Source organism: Pleurodeles waltl, chromosome 1_2 (genome assembly GCF_031143425.1).
Source record: "Pleurodeles waltl isolate 20211129_DDA chromosome 1_2, aPleWal1.hap1.20221129, whole genome shotgun sequence".
NCBI classification, from domain to species: domain Eukaryota; kingdom Metazoa; phylum Chordata; class Amphibia; order Caudata; family Salamandridae; genus Pleurodeles; species Pleurodeles waltl.
In genome coordinates, this window is record NC_090437.1 from 1,321,642,195 (window position 1) to 1,321,659,961 (window position 17,767).

At 46.6% G+C, this 17,767-nt stretch overlaps 1 protein-coding gene across 2 annotated transcripts in view; it reads left to right on the forward strand.

The window, feature by feature from the left end:
• The first annotated feature begins 426 nt into the window (after nucleotides 1-426).
• Nucleotides 427-17,767, forward strand: part of LOC138251428 (uncharacterized) — a 35,084-nt gene continuing 17,743 nt past the window's right edge. Inside the window, exons 1-2 of one of the 2 annotated variants that reach the window (XM_069205649.1) lie at nucleotides 427-512; nucleotides 11,769-11,892. In XM_069205649.1, coding sequence (XP_069061750.1) covers nucleotides 11,808-11,892 — 85 coding nt within the window. In that variant the 5' untranslated portion in view covers nucleotides 427-512; nucleotides 11,769-11,807. The other variant, XM_069205650.1, reaches the window with a different exon arrangement.

Below are 17,767 nucleotides of genomic sequence, written 5' to 3' on the forward strand. Positions count from 1 at the left end.
GGTTCCACTTTGGTATTCATCAGAGCTGTCCATGTCCAGGGCTTGAGTCTACAATGTGAACCTCCCTTGTGCGAGGGACGTGAGATTCCTGCATTATGGGACTCGTTCTTGGAGTGCATGCATGAGTAATGCGATGGATATCAGTCAGTTTACATATGTACTTAGGGCTAGAGCTGGCTTGGTAGTGTTTATTGTGTTTAACAAGGTGTGCCGACGTGATAGGATCTGAGAAGCACGAACCACACCCTAGGGCTTCACAGCACACAACTAAAAGTAAGAAATATTTGCTCACAGCTGCTTGCCGAGATTCTTCGCCCTCTGGTGAGTGGTTGCAGGACAAGAATTTCCTGCTGGTGATTGATTTCTTTGGTTCTGTGGAAACCATTTTTTCTTTAAGACCTTCCTGCTAATTTGCATTGCAGGTTCTATATCTAGAGAAATCTCTACTTTAACATCACTCACTGAGTGTGGGAGATCCCACCTGAGGTGACAGAAGAGAGAAGCATTCACAGGTGAGTCCTGACACCATCACTCACTGAGTCTGGGAGATCCAACCTGAGCTGACTGATGGCAGCAGCAGGTGGTGGTGAGACCTCACAGCATCACTCACTGAGTCTGGGAGATCCCACCGGAGCTGTCAGGAGGAGGCAGGAGAGAGACCTGGCACCATTGCTCACTGAGCGTTGGAGATTCGACTCGAGCTGACTGATGGCATCAGCAGGCAGTGGTGAGACCTGACACCATCACTCACTGAGTGTGGGAGATTCTACTGGAGGTTAGGGAAGAGGGATGAGAGGGCCCTGGCACCATCACTCACTGAGTGTGGGAGATTCTACTGGAGGTTAGGGAAGAGGGATGAGAGGACCCTGGCACCATCACTCACTGAGGGTGGGAGATTCCACCTGAGCTGACTGATGGCAGCAGCAGGTGGTGGTGAGACCTGACACCATCACTCACCCGGTGTGGGAGATCTCACTGGAGCTGAGGCAGAGGGCAGCAGCAGGCAGCGGTGAGACCTGACACCATCACTCACCCAGTGTGGGAGATCTCACTGGAGCTGAGGACAGAGGGCAGCAGCAGGCATCGGTGAGACCCAGAGTCACTAAACTCAAGGTAAGCCGAAGGGATGGCCATGGTCAGAAGGTTCTTGATCTCTGTAACTTCATGAACGTTCATTATGTAAATAGCATTTTGAATGTCTCAATAACAGTGAACATTCTCTTTTGCAGAAAAATTGTGTTATGAGAAACGTGTATTACAGAACATACTTCTGAGTGGAAAACTCATGCACGAAAGTTGAGTGAAGAGGTTTAGGCCGCTCTTCCCAGGCAGACGCCTACCATGCGCCCTCCGCGCTGCCTGTGAGATGCTCAGACTGAGCCCCCTCCCTTGCCAAATGTCCTGGTCCCAGGATCCCACGCACATCAGTGCTCTGAATGAGTGTTGGGGGGAGCGGAGGGTGCAGGAGTCACTGTGTCAGGGTGGCTGCTGTCGTCTTCTGTGGAGCACTGTTAAGGTCTATGTGCTGTATCCCCCCTCCCCTTAGTATCCCCCCTGACACTGCACCGATATCACTGGTACATCTGCTGTGAGAAGGTCCCGGCGCCATCCTGAAGCCAGACCCAGATTCCCCTTTAGGCGCTCGAGCGCTTCGCTGCACTTCCAGTGAGGTGTGACACTGCCCGCTAGTGACGTCACGCGGCTAACCTGATGAGAAATGATGGAGCGTGGAAGTGACGTCTGCACCTCTCCCTGTGGGGTTGTGCCCATCTCAAGGTGCCAGGTCTGTCTCTGCTGCAGTGCATGGTCCACAAGTTACTTCTCGGCAGGAAATACGCTTTTGTGAAGAACAAAACTAAGACTGCCGTGATTAGCAATGATTGTGAATTTTGCATGTTAATTGACAGAGCTTTGTTTACCGTTTATTTCCATGTGTTTTTGAAGCAATGATGAGGTTAGCCCTCATTTCACTGCTGCCCAGTCCACATCACTCTGCGATCACGAAAGATAATCCGGATGCAGGTCACGTCATCCTATATTAAAGTAGATTTCTAAAGCTCTCCAGACGTTCATGGGTTTCTTGGCGCTATGGTTTAGTAAGTGACAATGAAAAATGTTATTTAGCAAACATCATTTGCTCAAATGGTGTGAAACAAGATATTTTCTATTGTCCAGGTCCAAAGAATTCCATACTCGAGGGGCAAGTACCCCATCTTCTACAATAACTTGAAACTTCTGGCTTTTATTGACTATCAGCCAAACATGTCAATACATGGTTGTTTACAAAGTATGGTTTTTCTTGACAAAATCGCACTGCTGGCGATCAAACGCACTGCTGTGGTATAGGAAAGTACCATCTTGCCTGGCATGTTACCCCCATTTTTACATGTATGTAAGTGTGTTTTTGCATGTCTCACTGGGATCATGCTAGCCAGGACCACAGTGCTCATAGTTTGTGGCCTGAATGTGTATACCTGCATAGTGACTAACTGTGTCACTAAGGCTCTGCTAACCAGAACCTCAGTGCTTATGCTCTCTCTGCCTTTAAATTTGTCACTATAGGCTAGTGACCACTTTTATCAATTTCAATTGGCACACTGGAACACCCTTATAATTCCCTAGTATATGGTATCTAGGTACCCAGGGTATTGGGGTTCCAGGAGATCCCTATGGGCTTCAGCATTTCTTTTGCCACCCATAGGGAGCTCAGACAAACCTTTACACAGGACTGCCATTGCAGACTGAGTGAAATAAAGCACACGTTATTTCACAGCCATTTTCACTGCACTTAAGTAACTTATAAGTCACCTATATGTCTAACCTTCACTGAAGGTTAGGTGCAATGCTACTAAGTGTGAGGGCACCCTTGCACTAGCAAAGGTGCCCCCACATAGTTAAGGGTAATTTCCCCGACTTTGTAAGTGTGGGGACACCATTACATGCGTGCACTACATATAGGTCAATACCTATATGTAGCTTCACAATGGTAACTCCGAATATGGCCATGTAACATGTCTAAGATCATGGAATTGTCCCCCCCATGCCAAATTTGGTATTGGAATGCCAAATCCATGCTTCCCTGGGGCTCCACTATGGACCCCGGGTACTGCAAACCAGCTCTCTGGGCAGCCCAGTCCAAGGAAGGCAGAACAAAGAATGTATTCTCCCTTTGGAAATAGGTTTTAAAGGCTGGGAGGGGTAGCCTCTCCTAGCATCTGGAAATGCTTTGAAGGGCACAGATGGTGCCCTCCTTGCATAAGCCAGTCTACTCTGGTTCAGGGAACCCCCAGTTCCTGCTCTGGCGCGAAACTGGACAATGGAAAGGGGAGTGACCAATCCCCTGTCCATCACCACCCCAGGGGTGGTGCCCTGAGCTCCTCCAGTGTGTTCCAGACCTCTGCCATCTTGGATCCAAAGGTGTGAGGGCACGCTGGATACCACTGAGTGGCCAGTGCCAGTAAGTGACATCAGAGACCCCTCCTGATAGGTGCTTACCTCACTAGGTGGCCAATCCTCCTCTGAGGGCTATTTAGGGTCTCTCCTGTGGGCTTTTCCTCAGATAACGACTTGCAAGAATTCACCAGAGTTCCTCTGCACCTCTCTCTTTGACTTCTGCCAAGGATTGACCTCTGACTGCTCCAGGACGCCTGCAAAACTGCAACAAAGTAGCAAGAAGACTACCAGCGACATTGTAGCGCCTAATCCTGCCGGCTTTCTCGACTGTTTCCTGGTGGTGCATGCTTTGGGGGCTGCCAGCCTTCATCCTGCACTGGAAGCCATGAAGAAATCTTCCGTGGGTTGACGGAATATTCCCCCTGCTCCAGCAGGCACCAAACTTCAGCGTCACCTGTACTCTGGGACCCCTCTCATCCTGACAAGCATGGCCCCTGGAACACAGATGGTAGACCCAAGTGACCCAGACTGTCCAGTGGTCCAACTGTCCAAATTTGGAGGAAGTAAGTCCTTCCCTCCCCTCTCCAGACAGTAATCCTGTACACCATGTGAACTGCAGATACAAGGTCTTCTAAGAGGTGTCTGGTAGCAGATAAAAGAGGCATGAGGTGGATACAAGGCAGCACAGTCTTGGAATTTGCCTTCCCTGGTATTTGTAGAATCGACGTGCTGGATTCTGCCCAAATCAATCGACTTATTTGTTTACAATGTTGACCTAGGCTTATGACCATGTCTAACGTCATATTTATGAATGCAGGGGCAGATTTACTGACATTTTGCATCAGGCTTGTGTCACAGAAGTGATGCATACCAGTGCAAATGTTTACATATAATTTACTTTCACACCTGTTAGAAATGGCGTCTTTGGAAGGCAGTCAGGTTATTCCTGTCCAAGCAAGGACCCTCATTCTAGTCGGGGCAAAGGAGAAACACAACTGGTTAACCCCCACTTACCCCCTTGGTCGCTTGGCACAAGCAGGTAGGCTTAAATTAGAAGCAATGTGTAAAGTATTTGTACAAATACACAAGCTATACAGTGAAAGCCCTATAAAATGAACACCACACCAGTTTGGATTTAAATCAAAAAAGATCAAAACGACAAAAATTCAACATACACAAATCAAGATATGAATTTTCAAAAGAATAAGAGCCTTACTCCATAGAAAACAATGGAAACGATGATTTAGCACAAAGTACCTGGTCAGCATCAAAAATAAAGCCGCATGGGCAAGCATGCATCAGAAAAGGCAGCGATGCATCGCTTCATTCCTAGTAAGGGAGGACATGTGTCGTTTCTTCTCTGGTCGGGTCAGCGATGCGTTGTTTTTCTTCCTCGCAATAGGGCGATGTGTCGATTTCCAGATGGGGCATCTCGAATCCACGCAGAGTCAGGATAACTTTGACGCCCAGGGATGATGCATGGAAAATCCGGTCGCACTGTGTTACAAAATCGCGCTGTGTGTGTTTTGCGTCATTAGCAGCAGTCGCAAGCAGGTATTGTGTGTCATTTCTCCAGCTGCGATGCAGCGATCTCCCAGCCGTGATGCAGGTGGAGCATCAATATTAGATGCAAAGCCAGCAGCACATCATTTATCAGCCACGTTGCAGATGGTGCATTGAAAATGTCCCCGCACGGTGTTCTGTGCGTGGATTTTCAGCTCTTGTTCTGCCAACTCCACCTTTCAAGGGCACAGTGACTGGATAGGGCACCACTTAGCAGGGCAGGAGTCTCAGCAGAGAGTCCAGGTGCTGGCAGAGGAAGCCTTTGATGGCCCTGAGACTTCAAAACAGGAGGCAAGCTCGTTTCAAGCCCTTGGAGATTCTTCACAAGCAGGAATATCCCACAAAGTCCAGCCTTTGTCCCCTTTCACAGGCAGAAACAGCAACTGCTGGATAGCCCAACAAAGCATAGACACAGGCAGGGGCAGCACTTCTCCTCAGCTCTTCAGTTCTTCTCCTTGAGAGTTTCCTCTTGGTTCCGGAAGCAATCTTGAAGACATCTAAAGTCTGGGGTTTTGGGTCCACTACTTATAGCCATTTCTGCCTTTGAATTTGGTAAACTTCAAAGGGAAGCCTATTTTGCTTATAGGATCCTGCCTTGCCCACGCGAGGCCCCAGACACACACCAGGGGGTTGGAGACTGCATTGTGAGAGGGCAGGAACAGAGCATTCAGGTGCAAGTGACCACTCCTCCCTCCACTCTAGCACAGATGGCTCATCAGGATATGTAGGCTACACCTCAGCTCCCTTTGTCTCACTATATAGAGGGGATTCACAAACAGTCCAACTGTCAAAGTGACCCAGACAGGGAATCCACAAACAGACAGAGTCGCAGAATAGTTGAAGCAAGAAAGTGCCTACTTTATAAAGGTGGCATTTTCAAACTTACAATAAAAAAAAACAACTTCACTAACAGATGTATTTTTAAATTGTGAGTTCAGAGACCTCACACTCCATATTTCTATCTGCTCTCAAAGGGAATCTGCACTTTAATGATATTTAAAGGCAGCCCCCATTCTAACCTATTAGAGGAATAAGACTTGCAACAGTGAAGACTGAATTTAGCAGTATTTCCCTGTTAGGGCATGTAACACACATCAGTACATGTTCTACCTTTAACATACACTGCACCCTACCCATGGGGCCACCTAGGGCCTGCCTTAGGGGTGCCTTAAATGTAAAAAAAGGGAAGGTTTAGGCCTGGCAAGTGGGTACACTTGCCAAGTCGAATAGGCAGTTTAAAACTGCAAACACAGACACTACAGTGGCAGGCCTGAGCCATGTTTACAGGGCTACTAATGTGGGTGGCACGACCAGTGCTTCAGGCCCACTAGTAGTATTTGATTTACAGGCCCTGGGCACCCCTAGTGCACTTTACTAGGGACTTACTAGTTAATCAAATATGCCAATCATGGGAAAGCCAATCACCAATACAATTTACACAGAGAGCATATGCACTTTAGCACTGGTTAGCAGTGATACAGTGCCCAGAATCCTAAAGCCAACATAAACTGGTCAAAAGAAAAAGGAGGAAGGAGGCAAAAAGTTTAGGGATGACCCTGCAGAAAGGGCCATTCCCAACAAGGCCCAACACTTGTTTTGTGCTGGAAAGTTGACAAGAGAGTAATGCAAAGCTTTGTGCCCCATACCTGTTCAATTTCTTTTCCACAGAGCAAAACGCTAGAACACAATCAATGCAAAAAGTTCAAGATGGTGAAAACACTTTTAAGAGCCCTTATTCCGCTAATCACATTTCTTAAAGAATTCAAGATGTGATTGTCCAGAATTGTGAGTCTTGAATCTTGATTTAAAATGGCACAGATATCCAAAAGTGTTAACCCTTTAAAACCTTCTCTGCAACTTTTAAAAATGCAAATAGCAAATAATTAGTGAACAAATTTACACTAAACTTAAAAAAGCTTGCTTTTTAAAAATATTAAAAATACATTTAAAAAAAAATGGTAATAAAAAACTTCTGAACTTTTTCACACTGAACAGCTTTCTGAGTAAAGTTCTATTTTCTTACCATGTTTGGTGTAAACAGTGGTGCAGGCTGCATTCATATCAAATTACCTACAGAAGCATGAATGAGAAATTACTTCTTTTTTTACCTCTAAACTGTTTTTCACCTGTGAGTATCTACATTTCTGCCGGAAAATTGCTGGACCTAAGCTGACTAAGCTAGTTATTTACCCAATTTTGTGTAAATCCATCCACAGAGCAAATTAAAATACACCTTTATTATTTATTTATTTTTTCACTGAAAAAACGAAAAGGTTAAAGTAACAGTATAGTTAAGTCAATATGTTAGTGCCAACATAGCGTTTTGAACAACAAAAACCATAGAAAATTAATAGCTATAGTTCTCAGAGGTAACTGTAACTTGCGCCCCCGCCATGCACTGCTTATGACCTCACATATTATGTCATGTATTACGTGTTCAATAACATCATATATGATATCACTGATGACATTTCAAATGACATCATTGACAGCTTCCAGCAAGGCTCTGTGTCCAACACCCTGCAGGCAGCCAACCCCAAGGTGTGAAAAGCCTTTGGCCATGGGCAGCGGGGGGGTTGTGCCCAAGGCAGCCAACCACATGCTGCACATGGCCTTTGGCCGTGTGCAGCAGGGAGTTGGCTATAGAGCCTGGCCTATGGCCAGGACCTGTTCCCATTCCCCCACCTGGGGCGACATGCAGTTGGCCTTCGGGCCATTGAAAGCCCATTCCGATGGGCTTTTTTTTTTTTTAAAGGAAGGGGGCACAGCACTGTTCCCTAAGCCTTATTAGGCCTCAGGGACACCATACCCCAGGGCCAAATTCAATAATTAAGGGTTGGTTGGAGTGCACCCCCTAAGCCTTCTTGACTGGGGCCAATTTCCAATAAACAAGAGAGGGGGCTGCATGGTCCTCCTTATTATGCCCCAGGAACCCCATGCATTGGGACCAAATTAGATAAAAAAGGAGAAGGTGGGCCACACTGCTGAGCCTTATTATGCACTGGGAACTCCATCTCCCAGGGCAGAATTTCATAAAATAGGGGAGAGGTCCATGCAGCCTCCCTCCCCAAGCCTTATTAGGTCCCAGGGAACCTATCCCCCAGGGCCAAAGGTGATTAAAAAGGGGAGCAGGGCCCCTCAGCCTTGCTGCCCAACCCTTATTCGGCTCCATGGACCCCATCTTCCTGAGCCAAATTAAGTGGAGGTGGGAGTAACTCCCCTCTCTGGGCCAAATTCATTAAAAGGGGAGGGAGGCTGTGTACCCCCCCACAAGCCTTATAAGGCCCCGGGAACTCTATCGCCCGGTGCCAAAACCAATTGAAAAGGGTAAGGGGTTTGTGCAGCCCCAAACACCCTAAGCCTTATTAGGCATTAGGGACCCCATTTCCTAGGACCAAAGTACATAATTAAGGGGAAGGGGTGTGAGTCCCCCTCCCTGACTCTTCCATGGGCCCGGACCCCGTCCTCCAGGTTTGAATACAATAAAAAAGGGGAGGGGGAACCACATAGCCACCCTTCCAGAGTCTTAGTAGGATCCCATCCCCTGGGACCAAAACCAATTAAAAAGGGGAGAGGGGTTGTGCAGCCCCCAACTCCCCTAGACTTATTAGGCACCAGGGACCCCATCTCCCAGGGCCAAAGTGCATAATTAAGGGGAAAGTACCCTCTTTCTTGGTATGGTTACCCCCTTTTTCTGGCTGATGTCAGTGTGTTTGATTGTGTTCACTGGGATCCTGCTAACCAGGACCCAGTGATTATGCCCTCTCCCAAAACTCTGTATTTCGTCCCACAATTGGCACACTGGTGCTCCTGGTATATGGTACCTAGGTACCCAGGGCATTGGGGTTCCAGAGGATCCCTATGGGTTGCATCATATATTTTGCCACCCATAGGGTGCCCAAGCAAAGGTTTTGGCAGGACTGCCATTGCAGCCTGCGTGAAAAGGTGCAAGCACCGTTTCAATGCCACGTTTCACTGCACCAAGTCAGTTATAAGTCCCCCCTATGGTAGGCCTCCTAGCCCAGAGTGCAGCGTGGGGGCACCCCTGCACTAGCAGAGGTGCCCCCACGAACTCCAGGCCCATTTTCGCGGACTTTGTGAATGAGGGGACGCCATTTTTACGCGTGTACTGGACATAGGTCAATACCTATGTCCTGCTACATAATGGTAACTCAGGACATAGGCATGTTTGGTATCAAATGTGTTGGAATCATACCCCAATGCTTTTGCTAGCATTGGCTGCATGATTCCATGCACTCTGGGGGCTCCTTAGAGAACCCCAGTATTACCATTACAGCCTTCTGAGGTTCTCCAGGCAGCCCAAGCTGCTGCCATCTCACAGACAGGTTTCTGCCCTCCAGTTGCTTGAGCAGCTCAAGTCCAGGAAGGCATAACAAAAGATTGTGTTTGGGAGAGGGGTGTTACACCCCCTCCCTTTGGAAAAAGGTGTCACAGGCTAGGGAAGGGTAGCCTCCCCAAGCCACTGGTAATAGTTTGAAGGGCACATTTGGTGCTCTCCTTGCATAAACCAGTCTACAACAATTCAGGGACCACCCGTCCCTGTTCTGGTGCAAAACTGGACAAAAGAAAGGGGAGTGACCACTCCCCTGTCCATTACCACCGCAGGGGTGGTGCTCAGAGCTCCTCCAGAGGGTCCCTGGGTTTTGCCATCTTGGATTCAAGGTTGGCAGGGAACTCTGTGAGCATCTGAATGGCCAGTGCCAGCAGGTGACGTTAGAGCCCCCTCCTGATAGGTGGTCATCCAGCTAGGTGACCAATCCCCCTTTCAGGGCTATTTAGGGTCTCTCGCTTGGGTGGTTCCTCAGATTCTGCAAGACTCCATCAGAATTCTTCTGCAACCTCCACTTTGACTTCTGACCAAGGAAACTGCATCTGGATGCCCCAGGACCTGGCAAGCTGCAACATACAAGAAAGACACACTCTGCAACATTGTATCCATGGCTCCTTCCAGCAACTGCAATATTTCCCTGGTCGTGCATCCTCTGAGGACAGTACATCTTCAGCCTCCACCAGAAAGAAGAAGGAATCTCCCTTGGGGTGAAGGACTCACTCTCCTGCATCTGCAGGCACCAACTGCAATGACGACCAGCTGTGTGGGTCCCCTCTCCTGCTGAGCTGCATGGATCCTGCATCACAGGTGGTAGACTGAAGTGGTCCCGATGGTCCTCTCTTCTAGCTTTCCAACTTGGGTAGAGGTGAGCCCTTGCCTGGCCACGCAGGACAGTACCCTCATGCACACATCACTTGCAGTTGCCGAGGCTTGTTGGCATCTTTTCCAAGGGATCTTCAGGCATCTTGAAGCTCCAGCCCCCGGTACCTGACGGATCATCCCAAAACTTCCCAGAAAGCAGCTAAAGTAAATATGCTTTTTTATTTTAGAAAGGTTCATGAAATTTAGTCAAATGGCACCAAAGTTGTTAGCAATTGAAAAAACATCTTGTCTATGGAAAAGCAATCCTAACTATAACTATCTAGATATATACAGCTATAGAGAGCTATATTTTTCTCAATAAATACATTTGCAGCTGCATTTGCATTTCTGAGAATTTGTTTTAAAAACAAGCACACATAAACGTCTTAATGGATGATAAACACAATTAACATGATTAAAAGCTGTAATTCCATTATTACATAGAGTACAAATACATTCATGTATTCTAGTCTTGCCAATGCCTCAGTTACATATACTTTACCTTGTACAGTAAGGTTGCACCTTTCAACCACAGCAGAACCCATGATTATTTTGTATTTATTTAAACACACTGTTTGAGGATGTAACAATCAGAGTCACCCTTACAGTGTGAATGTATGAGGCAGGCCTGAATGAGGTTTTCATTTTCCCAGTGAAAACCTTTGAATTCTTGAATTTTGTGTCACATGAAATTGGCAAAATAGGTCCTTTTTCAATTTGGCATTAGTTTCACTCATGGGAGACTTATCCATGAAGAAATTCTCTTTTCCAGGGTTCTCGTGAGTCTTTTAATGCAAAGTGTAAGCTCATAAGAAGAAAAGTCATGTGTGATACCATCAAACCAATAAGTCTGTTAAATTGTACCGGAAAGTTGGCAAATTATGTGCAGACCACTGGAATATGTATCTGCATTTAAAAAAAGATATTTATTTATTTGAGATTTTTAGAAAGATAGATAGATAGATAGATAGATACATATTTGACACTTGCAATCTGTTTAGATGTGACAATCCAACAGTGATCCCTAATGAGGGATGTATGATGTGAACATCTAGAAGTCATGCCGCATGCTCCTTTAATTAATTCCCCTACACAATCCGTATATTGATGTTTTTTCCCCTACAACAGTAAGAAAGTACAGATAGCTGATCAGTCCAAGCAGTCACTATGGAATTACCTGCACCCTTCATGCTGTGGTGACAGATACCCATCTTCTAAAGCAAAACAATCACATGCACATAGGTTAGTAGGTGGTACACACAGTACTCTAAGTGATAGATAGATAGATAGATAGATAGATAGATAGATAGACAGACAGATAGACATACAGACAGATAGTTAGATAGATAGATAGATAGATAGATAGATAGATAGATAGATAGATAGATAGATAGATAGATAGATAGATAGATAGATAGATAGATAGATAATCCTTAAACTTTGTTTAAAATTAATTAGCACTGATGAGGGTGCACCAGGAGTACCACCACCATGTGAGGAGTAAACAGCAGTAGAAGTCATCCCACATGGTTCTTTACTTCATTCTCCTACACACGTCTGTATCTTCTGTAAAATGATGTGTCTCTTTCCCTCACCACAGGAAGAAGGTAAAGATAGCTGATCAGTCCCAGCAAGCACCATGGAATTCAACATACTCTTTTACATACTGGTTATCTTGTTCTCCATCCTGGAATGTTCTAATTCTGGACCAGTTTCCATTTACAGTAAGTGATTTGATTCAGTGGGCTGAATTGCAATGCCTACTAGTGACTCAAGGCAGCAACAGCCAATAATTATTTTACAGTGATATTCAGATCAAAAAAACAAAGAGATGAAAACCATGCCAGCCTTAAAGAGAGCAAAGGGAACAGACAACAACAAACCTAACTTTCTATTGTTCTTGTGAACTCACTGCCACATACAAGCAGCTCTCAATTTTAGGGGTGTCTCCTGGTAAATTAAGTTGCCCTTTGATCCTATGGGAAGTACGTTTTGTAAGAATTAATTGATGCAGGGCTACAATCAATTCATTGAAACCTAAACCCTGATTACAAATACAGGGATAATCATGATTGCACAAGCTAGAATGGAAATCCAATGCACAAACCTTGGAGGATGACCAAGAATTTCATTATATGTCCTAAATTTCCTAACAAAAAGCTCAACTTATAAGTGAAGCAGAGTGTCACATTTCCTTAATTCTCATGAACATGTTGAGTTTCAATGTCATTTAGAGGCTGCCTATTTGAAAGATGCTTTGTTTGATCTGACAATTGTGACTCTGTATTTACAATCATAGACGCTAAGGCAGGAATGCTCCATATTATATGGAGTAATCATGTCCTCTCCTTGCAATGGTGCAATAGATGCTGCCTAGCGCCTATCATGGTAGGATTGTTTTTGTGCAGGACGCGACACCTTCCTGCACAAAAACAAGCCTCTGTAGCTTTTTCCTCTTTCTATGTGTGCTGCATTCTTTCACACATTTATCCAACCATCTATCCATCCATTCTACATCCCCCTTTCATTCATTCATCCATCCATGTACTCATCCATCCATCCTTTCACTCACCCATCCATCCACCCTTTTACTCACACATCCATCCATTCTTTCACTCATTCATTCACCTTTGTCTGCCAAGTCATAGACAGAAGAAGCCCATCAAGAACTACACCCTTGCTTCAGCTACTAAAATTGGGGTTCAGTATGCCACAACTCCATCCTTTCACTCATCCATCCATCCATCCACCCACCCACACATCCATCCATTCTTACACTCATCAATCCAGCCATCCTTTTGCTCATCCATCTACCCACCCTTTCATTCTGTCCATCCATCTACACTTTCATCCACCCATACATCCAGCCACCCTTTTGGCCATTCATCCTTTCTCATTATCCACCCACCTTTTCACTAATCAATCGATTCACCCTTTCATCCATCCATTCACCCTCCCTTTCATTCATCCATTAGTTCTTACATTTATCCACCCACTCTTTAATTAATCTATCCACCCTCCCTATCACTAATCCATCTATTCTTCTACTCATTCATCCTTACGTCCATCATTTCATTCACTCATTCATCCCTCCATCTGTCCATCTACCCATCCACCCTTTCACTCATCCATCCAGCCTTTCACTACAACACATTTCTATCCGCACTTTCAATCACTGACTCACCCACCCACCCTTTCATGTTATTTGAGTCTTTGTCTGCTGTGTGGCAGATAGAAGAGGCCCATCATGAACTTCACGCAGCTATAACTACTAAAGCAGAGGGGAGTGGATTACACCCCATACTAAACCTTGGGTGAACCTGAAATTCAAATGTCATCTACATCTTAAAAAAATCACCCTCAAATTTAACCCACTACATCAGCCACCTAAACCGATACTTACTGTGTGACCCTGCATGGCTTGGTACATCTGAAGTTAGGCAAGGCAGCACAAGTTGTTGACGTGCTTTACTCTGCCTCAGGGAAGCATTTCATGGGTGGAGTGTGGGTATTCCCACACATTCACCCCTGGACTTTAGCGCATTCCCAGATTTACCAAGACTGGTAAACCTCAGAATAATTCAAAATGCAACACCTTCCCAGGGGAGGCATAACGAAGAGAACTATTCTTTCCTCTTTCTTTGTGTGCTGCACGAGAGGGTGTAAGGGAGGGTGTATGTGTGGATGAAAGGATAGATAGATGAGTGAATAGATGGATGGATGGAGTGAAAGGATGGATAAATGGAGTGAAAGGGTGGATGGATGAATGAGCAAAAGGATGGATGGATGACTGAAAGAGAGGGTGAATGAATGGATGAATGAAGGCATGGATGGGTCTGTGAATGGATGGATGGATGAATGAGTGGGTGGATGGGCGGATGAGTGAAAGGGTAAATTGATGGATGGATGAATGTATATAGGGATGGATGAGTGAAAGAATGAATGGATGGATGATTTGACAGGGTGTATGGATAGATGGATGCAGTAAAAGGATGGATGGATAGATGAATGACTGAAAGGATGGATGGATGAGTGAAAGGGTAGATGGAGAAATGGATGAGTGAAAGGGTGGATAGTGTGAGAGAGGGCCTCTTTTTGGCATGGTTTTTCCCCCACGTTTTGCTTGATGTTGATGTGTTCTAGAAATTCTAGTGCCCAGGGCCCCTGCTAACCAGGTTCCTTGGGCCAGAGCTCTTTCCCTAAATCTGTTTTTATGCATTGGCACAAATGGATAAACCTTTAGCTATCACTATCAGTCCCTAGTAAAGGGCACCTAGGTGCCCAAGGGCATGGGTTACTATGGGTAGGCCACCGTTGGCAGCAGCACTGATTGTGCCACCCTCTAGGGCCAAATACACCCAGCACTGCCATCACAGTTGAGTGTCTTTGTGCAAAACTAAAATACAAACTTGGCATGGCACACTGCCTGTGTGCCCTGTCCACCATACACTGCATTTAGTATGGGTAAGTCACCCCTCTGACAGGCTTTACAGCCCTAAGGCAGGGTGCTCCATATTACATGTGAGGGCATAACTGCATGAGCAATATGCCCCCACTGTGTCCCTGCCAAACCTGGGACATCGTGAGTGAATAGAGCAGCCATTTGTATCTATGTGCTGGACACTGTTCAACACAAGTTTCCCAGTTACATGATGGCCACTCTGATCCGTGGGTTGTTTGGTATCAAACAACTCAGAATGATAAATCCAAACTGGTGCCAGTATTGGATTTATTCCTAAATGTACCCAGGGGCCACCTTAGAGATGCCCCCCACAAAAGCTAACTACCTTGGCATGGCTGCTGACCGGTCTTATCCAGCTGCTACCTCCAGACAGCCAATATACAAACCTTGGGGGAGAGGCTTGCCTCCCCGGTTTGTAAGACAATGCCCTTTCTGGGTGGAGCAGCTGACACCCCCTCCCTCAGGAATGTGTACTGTCCTGGCGGTGAGCTTCAAAAGGCTTACCGCCCTTGAAACTCAACCTCCAAGCCTGCTGCTAGCAGCAGCTGGCTCCCCTCTTTGCAAAACCCTACTTCTGGTGGGAGCAAAGGCAGGAAACCTAACAAAGGGTAGAAGGAGTGGCCTCTCCTGGCATGCACCACCCCTAAGGTGTTGCCTGCGAGGTGGACCCTCAAATTCAGTTTCCTTCATCTTGGAAAGGAGGAAAATAGCCAATTAGGTTCAGGGCATTGACCCTTCCCACAGGAAGTGGTCACTACAGTGGGTGTAAACACCCAAAGGCAAGTGTCCCATTGGACACTACCAGGTTCCCCCTAAAACAACCACTAAATTCAGTATTTAATGGAGATCCCTAGACCAAGAAATCCGATTCAAAAGGAAAAAGAAGACCAGCTCCAAACAAGCTCCAAAGCAAGAGAACCATGGACCTGCTGCATCAAGAAAAGGTGCCAAACCCTGCCTGCTGCACCTAGGACCCAAAAATCACCACTGTGGAGGGGCTGGACACTGGACTGACCCCAAGAAACCCAGGCTTCACAAATCACCCTTGATCTCCCTTCTGAGTGGAGGCACCACTCTACAAACCAACAAAGACCAACAAGCCAGTGAGGGTTACATCACTGACCAGCTGATGTGAGAAAGTAGCCTCTTTCTAGCATGGTTACCCCCACATTTAGCCTGTTTGTGAGTCTGTTTTTACTGTGTCACTGGGATCCTGCTAGCCAGAACCCCAGTGCTCATAGTGAAAACCCTACATGTCAGTGTGTTTTTCTTGTCTCACTGGGATCCTGCTAGCCAGGACCCCAATGCTCATAGTTTGTGGCCTAATGTGTGTGCTGTCAGTAGTGCTTAACTGTGTCACTGAGGCTCTGCTAACCAGAACCTCAGTGCTTATGCTCTCTCTGCTTTTAAATTTGTCACTATAGGCTAGTGACTTCATTTACCAATTTCAATTGGCACACTGGACCCCCCCTTATAAGTCCCTAGTATATGGTACCTAGGTACCCAAGGCATTGGGGTTCCAGGAGATCCTTATGGGCTGCAGCATTTCTTTTTCCACCCATAGGGAGTTCAGACAAACCCTTTCACAGGACTGCCACTGCAGCCTGGGTGAAGGAATGCACACATTATTTCACAGGCATTTTCACTGCACTTACATAACTTATAAGTCACATATATGTCTAACCTTCATGTAATGAGGGCTAGGTGCAAAGTTACTAAGTGTGAGGGCACGAGTGCACTATTAAAGGTGTCCCCACATAGTTCAGGGTCAATTCCTGGTACTTTGTGAGTGTGGGATGCCATTACACGTGTGCACTACATAAAGGTCAATACTTATATGTAGCTTCACAATGGTAACTTCGAATCTGGCCATGTAAGGTTTCTAAGTTCATGGAATTGTCCCCCCATTCCATATCTGTTATTGAGGAGCCAATTCCATGCATCCTGGGGGGTGCACTATGGACCCCCAGTACTGCCAAACCAGCTCTCTGAGGCTTGCACTGCAGCTACAGCTGCTGCCACCTCACAGACAAGGTCTGCCCCTCTGGTGTCTGAGCAGATCAGTCCCAGGAAGGCAGAATAAAGCATTTCCTTTGGGAGCAGGGTGTTACACCCTCTCCCTTTGGAAATAGGTGTTACAGGCTGGGGAGGGGTAGACTCCCCCAGCCTCTAGAAATGCTTTGAAGGGCACAGATGGTGTCCTTCTTGTATAAGCCAGTTGACACCGGTTCAGGGACCCCTTGTCCCCTGCTCTGGTGTGAAACTGTGCAAAGGAAAGGGGAGTGACCACTCCCCTGTCCATCACCACCCTAGGGGTGGTGCCTAGAGCTCCTCCAGTGTGTCCCAGACTCCAGCCATCTCGCTTTGCAAGGTGTGGGGGCACTCTGGAAGGCTCTGAGTGGCCAGTGCCAGCAGGTGACGTCAGAGACCCCTCCTGTTAGGTCCTTACCTGATAAGGTAGCCAATCCCCCTCTCAGGGCTATTTAGGGTCTCTCCTGTGAGTTCTCTTCAGATTCTACTTGCAAATTTCCAGCAGGAAACCTCTGCAACTACTACTTCATCCTCTGACCTCGGATCAACCGCAGCCTGCTCCAGGAACTGCTGTAACAGCAACAAAGTATTCAGAAGGGATACTTTTCCTATGCAACTTCAGCTCCAGCCAGCAACTGCAACAGTTTCCACATCATGCACACTCCTAGGACTCCCTGTCTTCACCATGCACCAGAAGGACCGAAGAAATCTCCTCTGGGGGGATGGAGTCACTCCTCAGCTCACTCAGGTACCTTCCAAGTCGACGACTGGTTCTCTTGGACTCCTCTACTGGCAACGAGCATGCTCCTTTGAACACAGAGGGTGGAACCCATCAATACAGACTGTTCTGAGGTCCTGCTGCCGCAAGTTAGAGGAGGTAAGACCTTGCCTTCCCCCAGAACGACAGTACCCCTGTGCACCACGTCTTCTTCACCTCCTGAGGCCTCTGTGAACTATTTGCTAAATTCCTTAATGCACATCCTGGCCCAGGTCCCCAGCACTCTATCCTGCCATGCTCAACCCGCTGAGTTGATCTCCAGCGGCGTGGGACCTTGCTGTGTAGTGCTGCACCAACTGCATTTTGCACCTCCTTTGTCCCCGTGTTG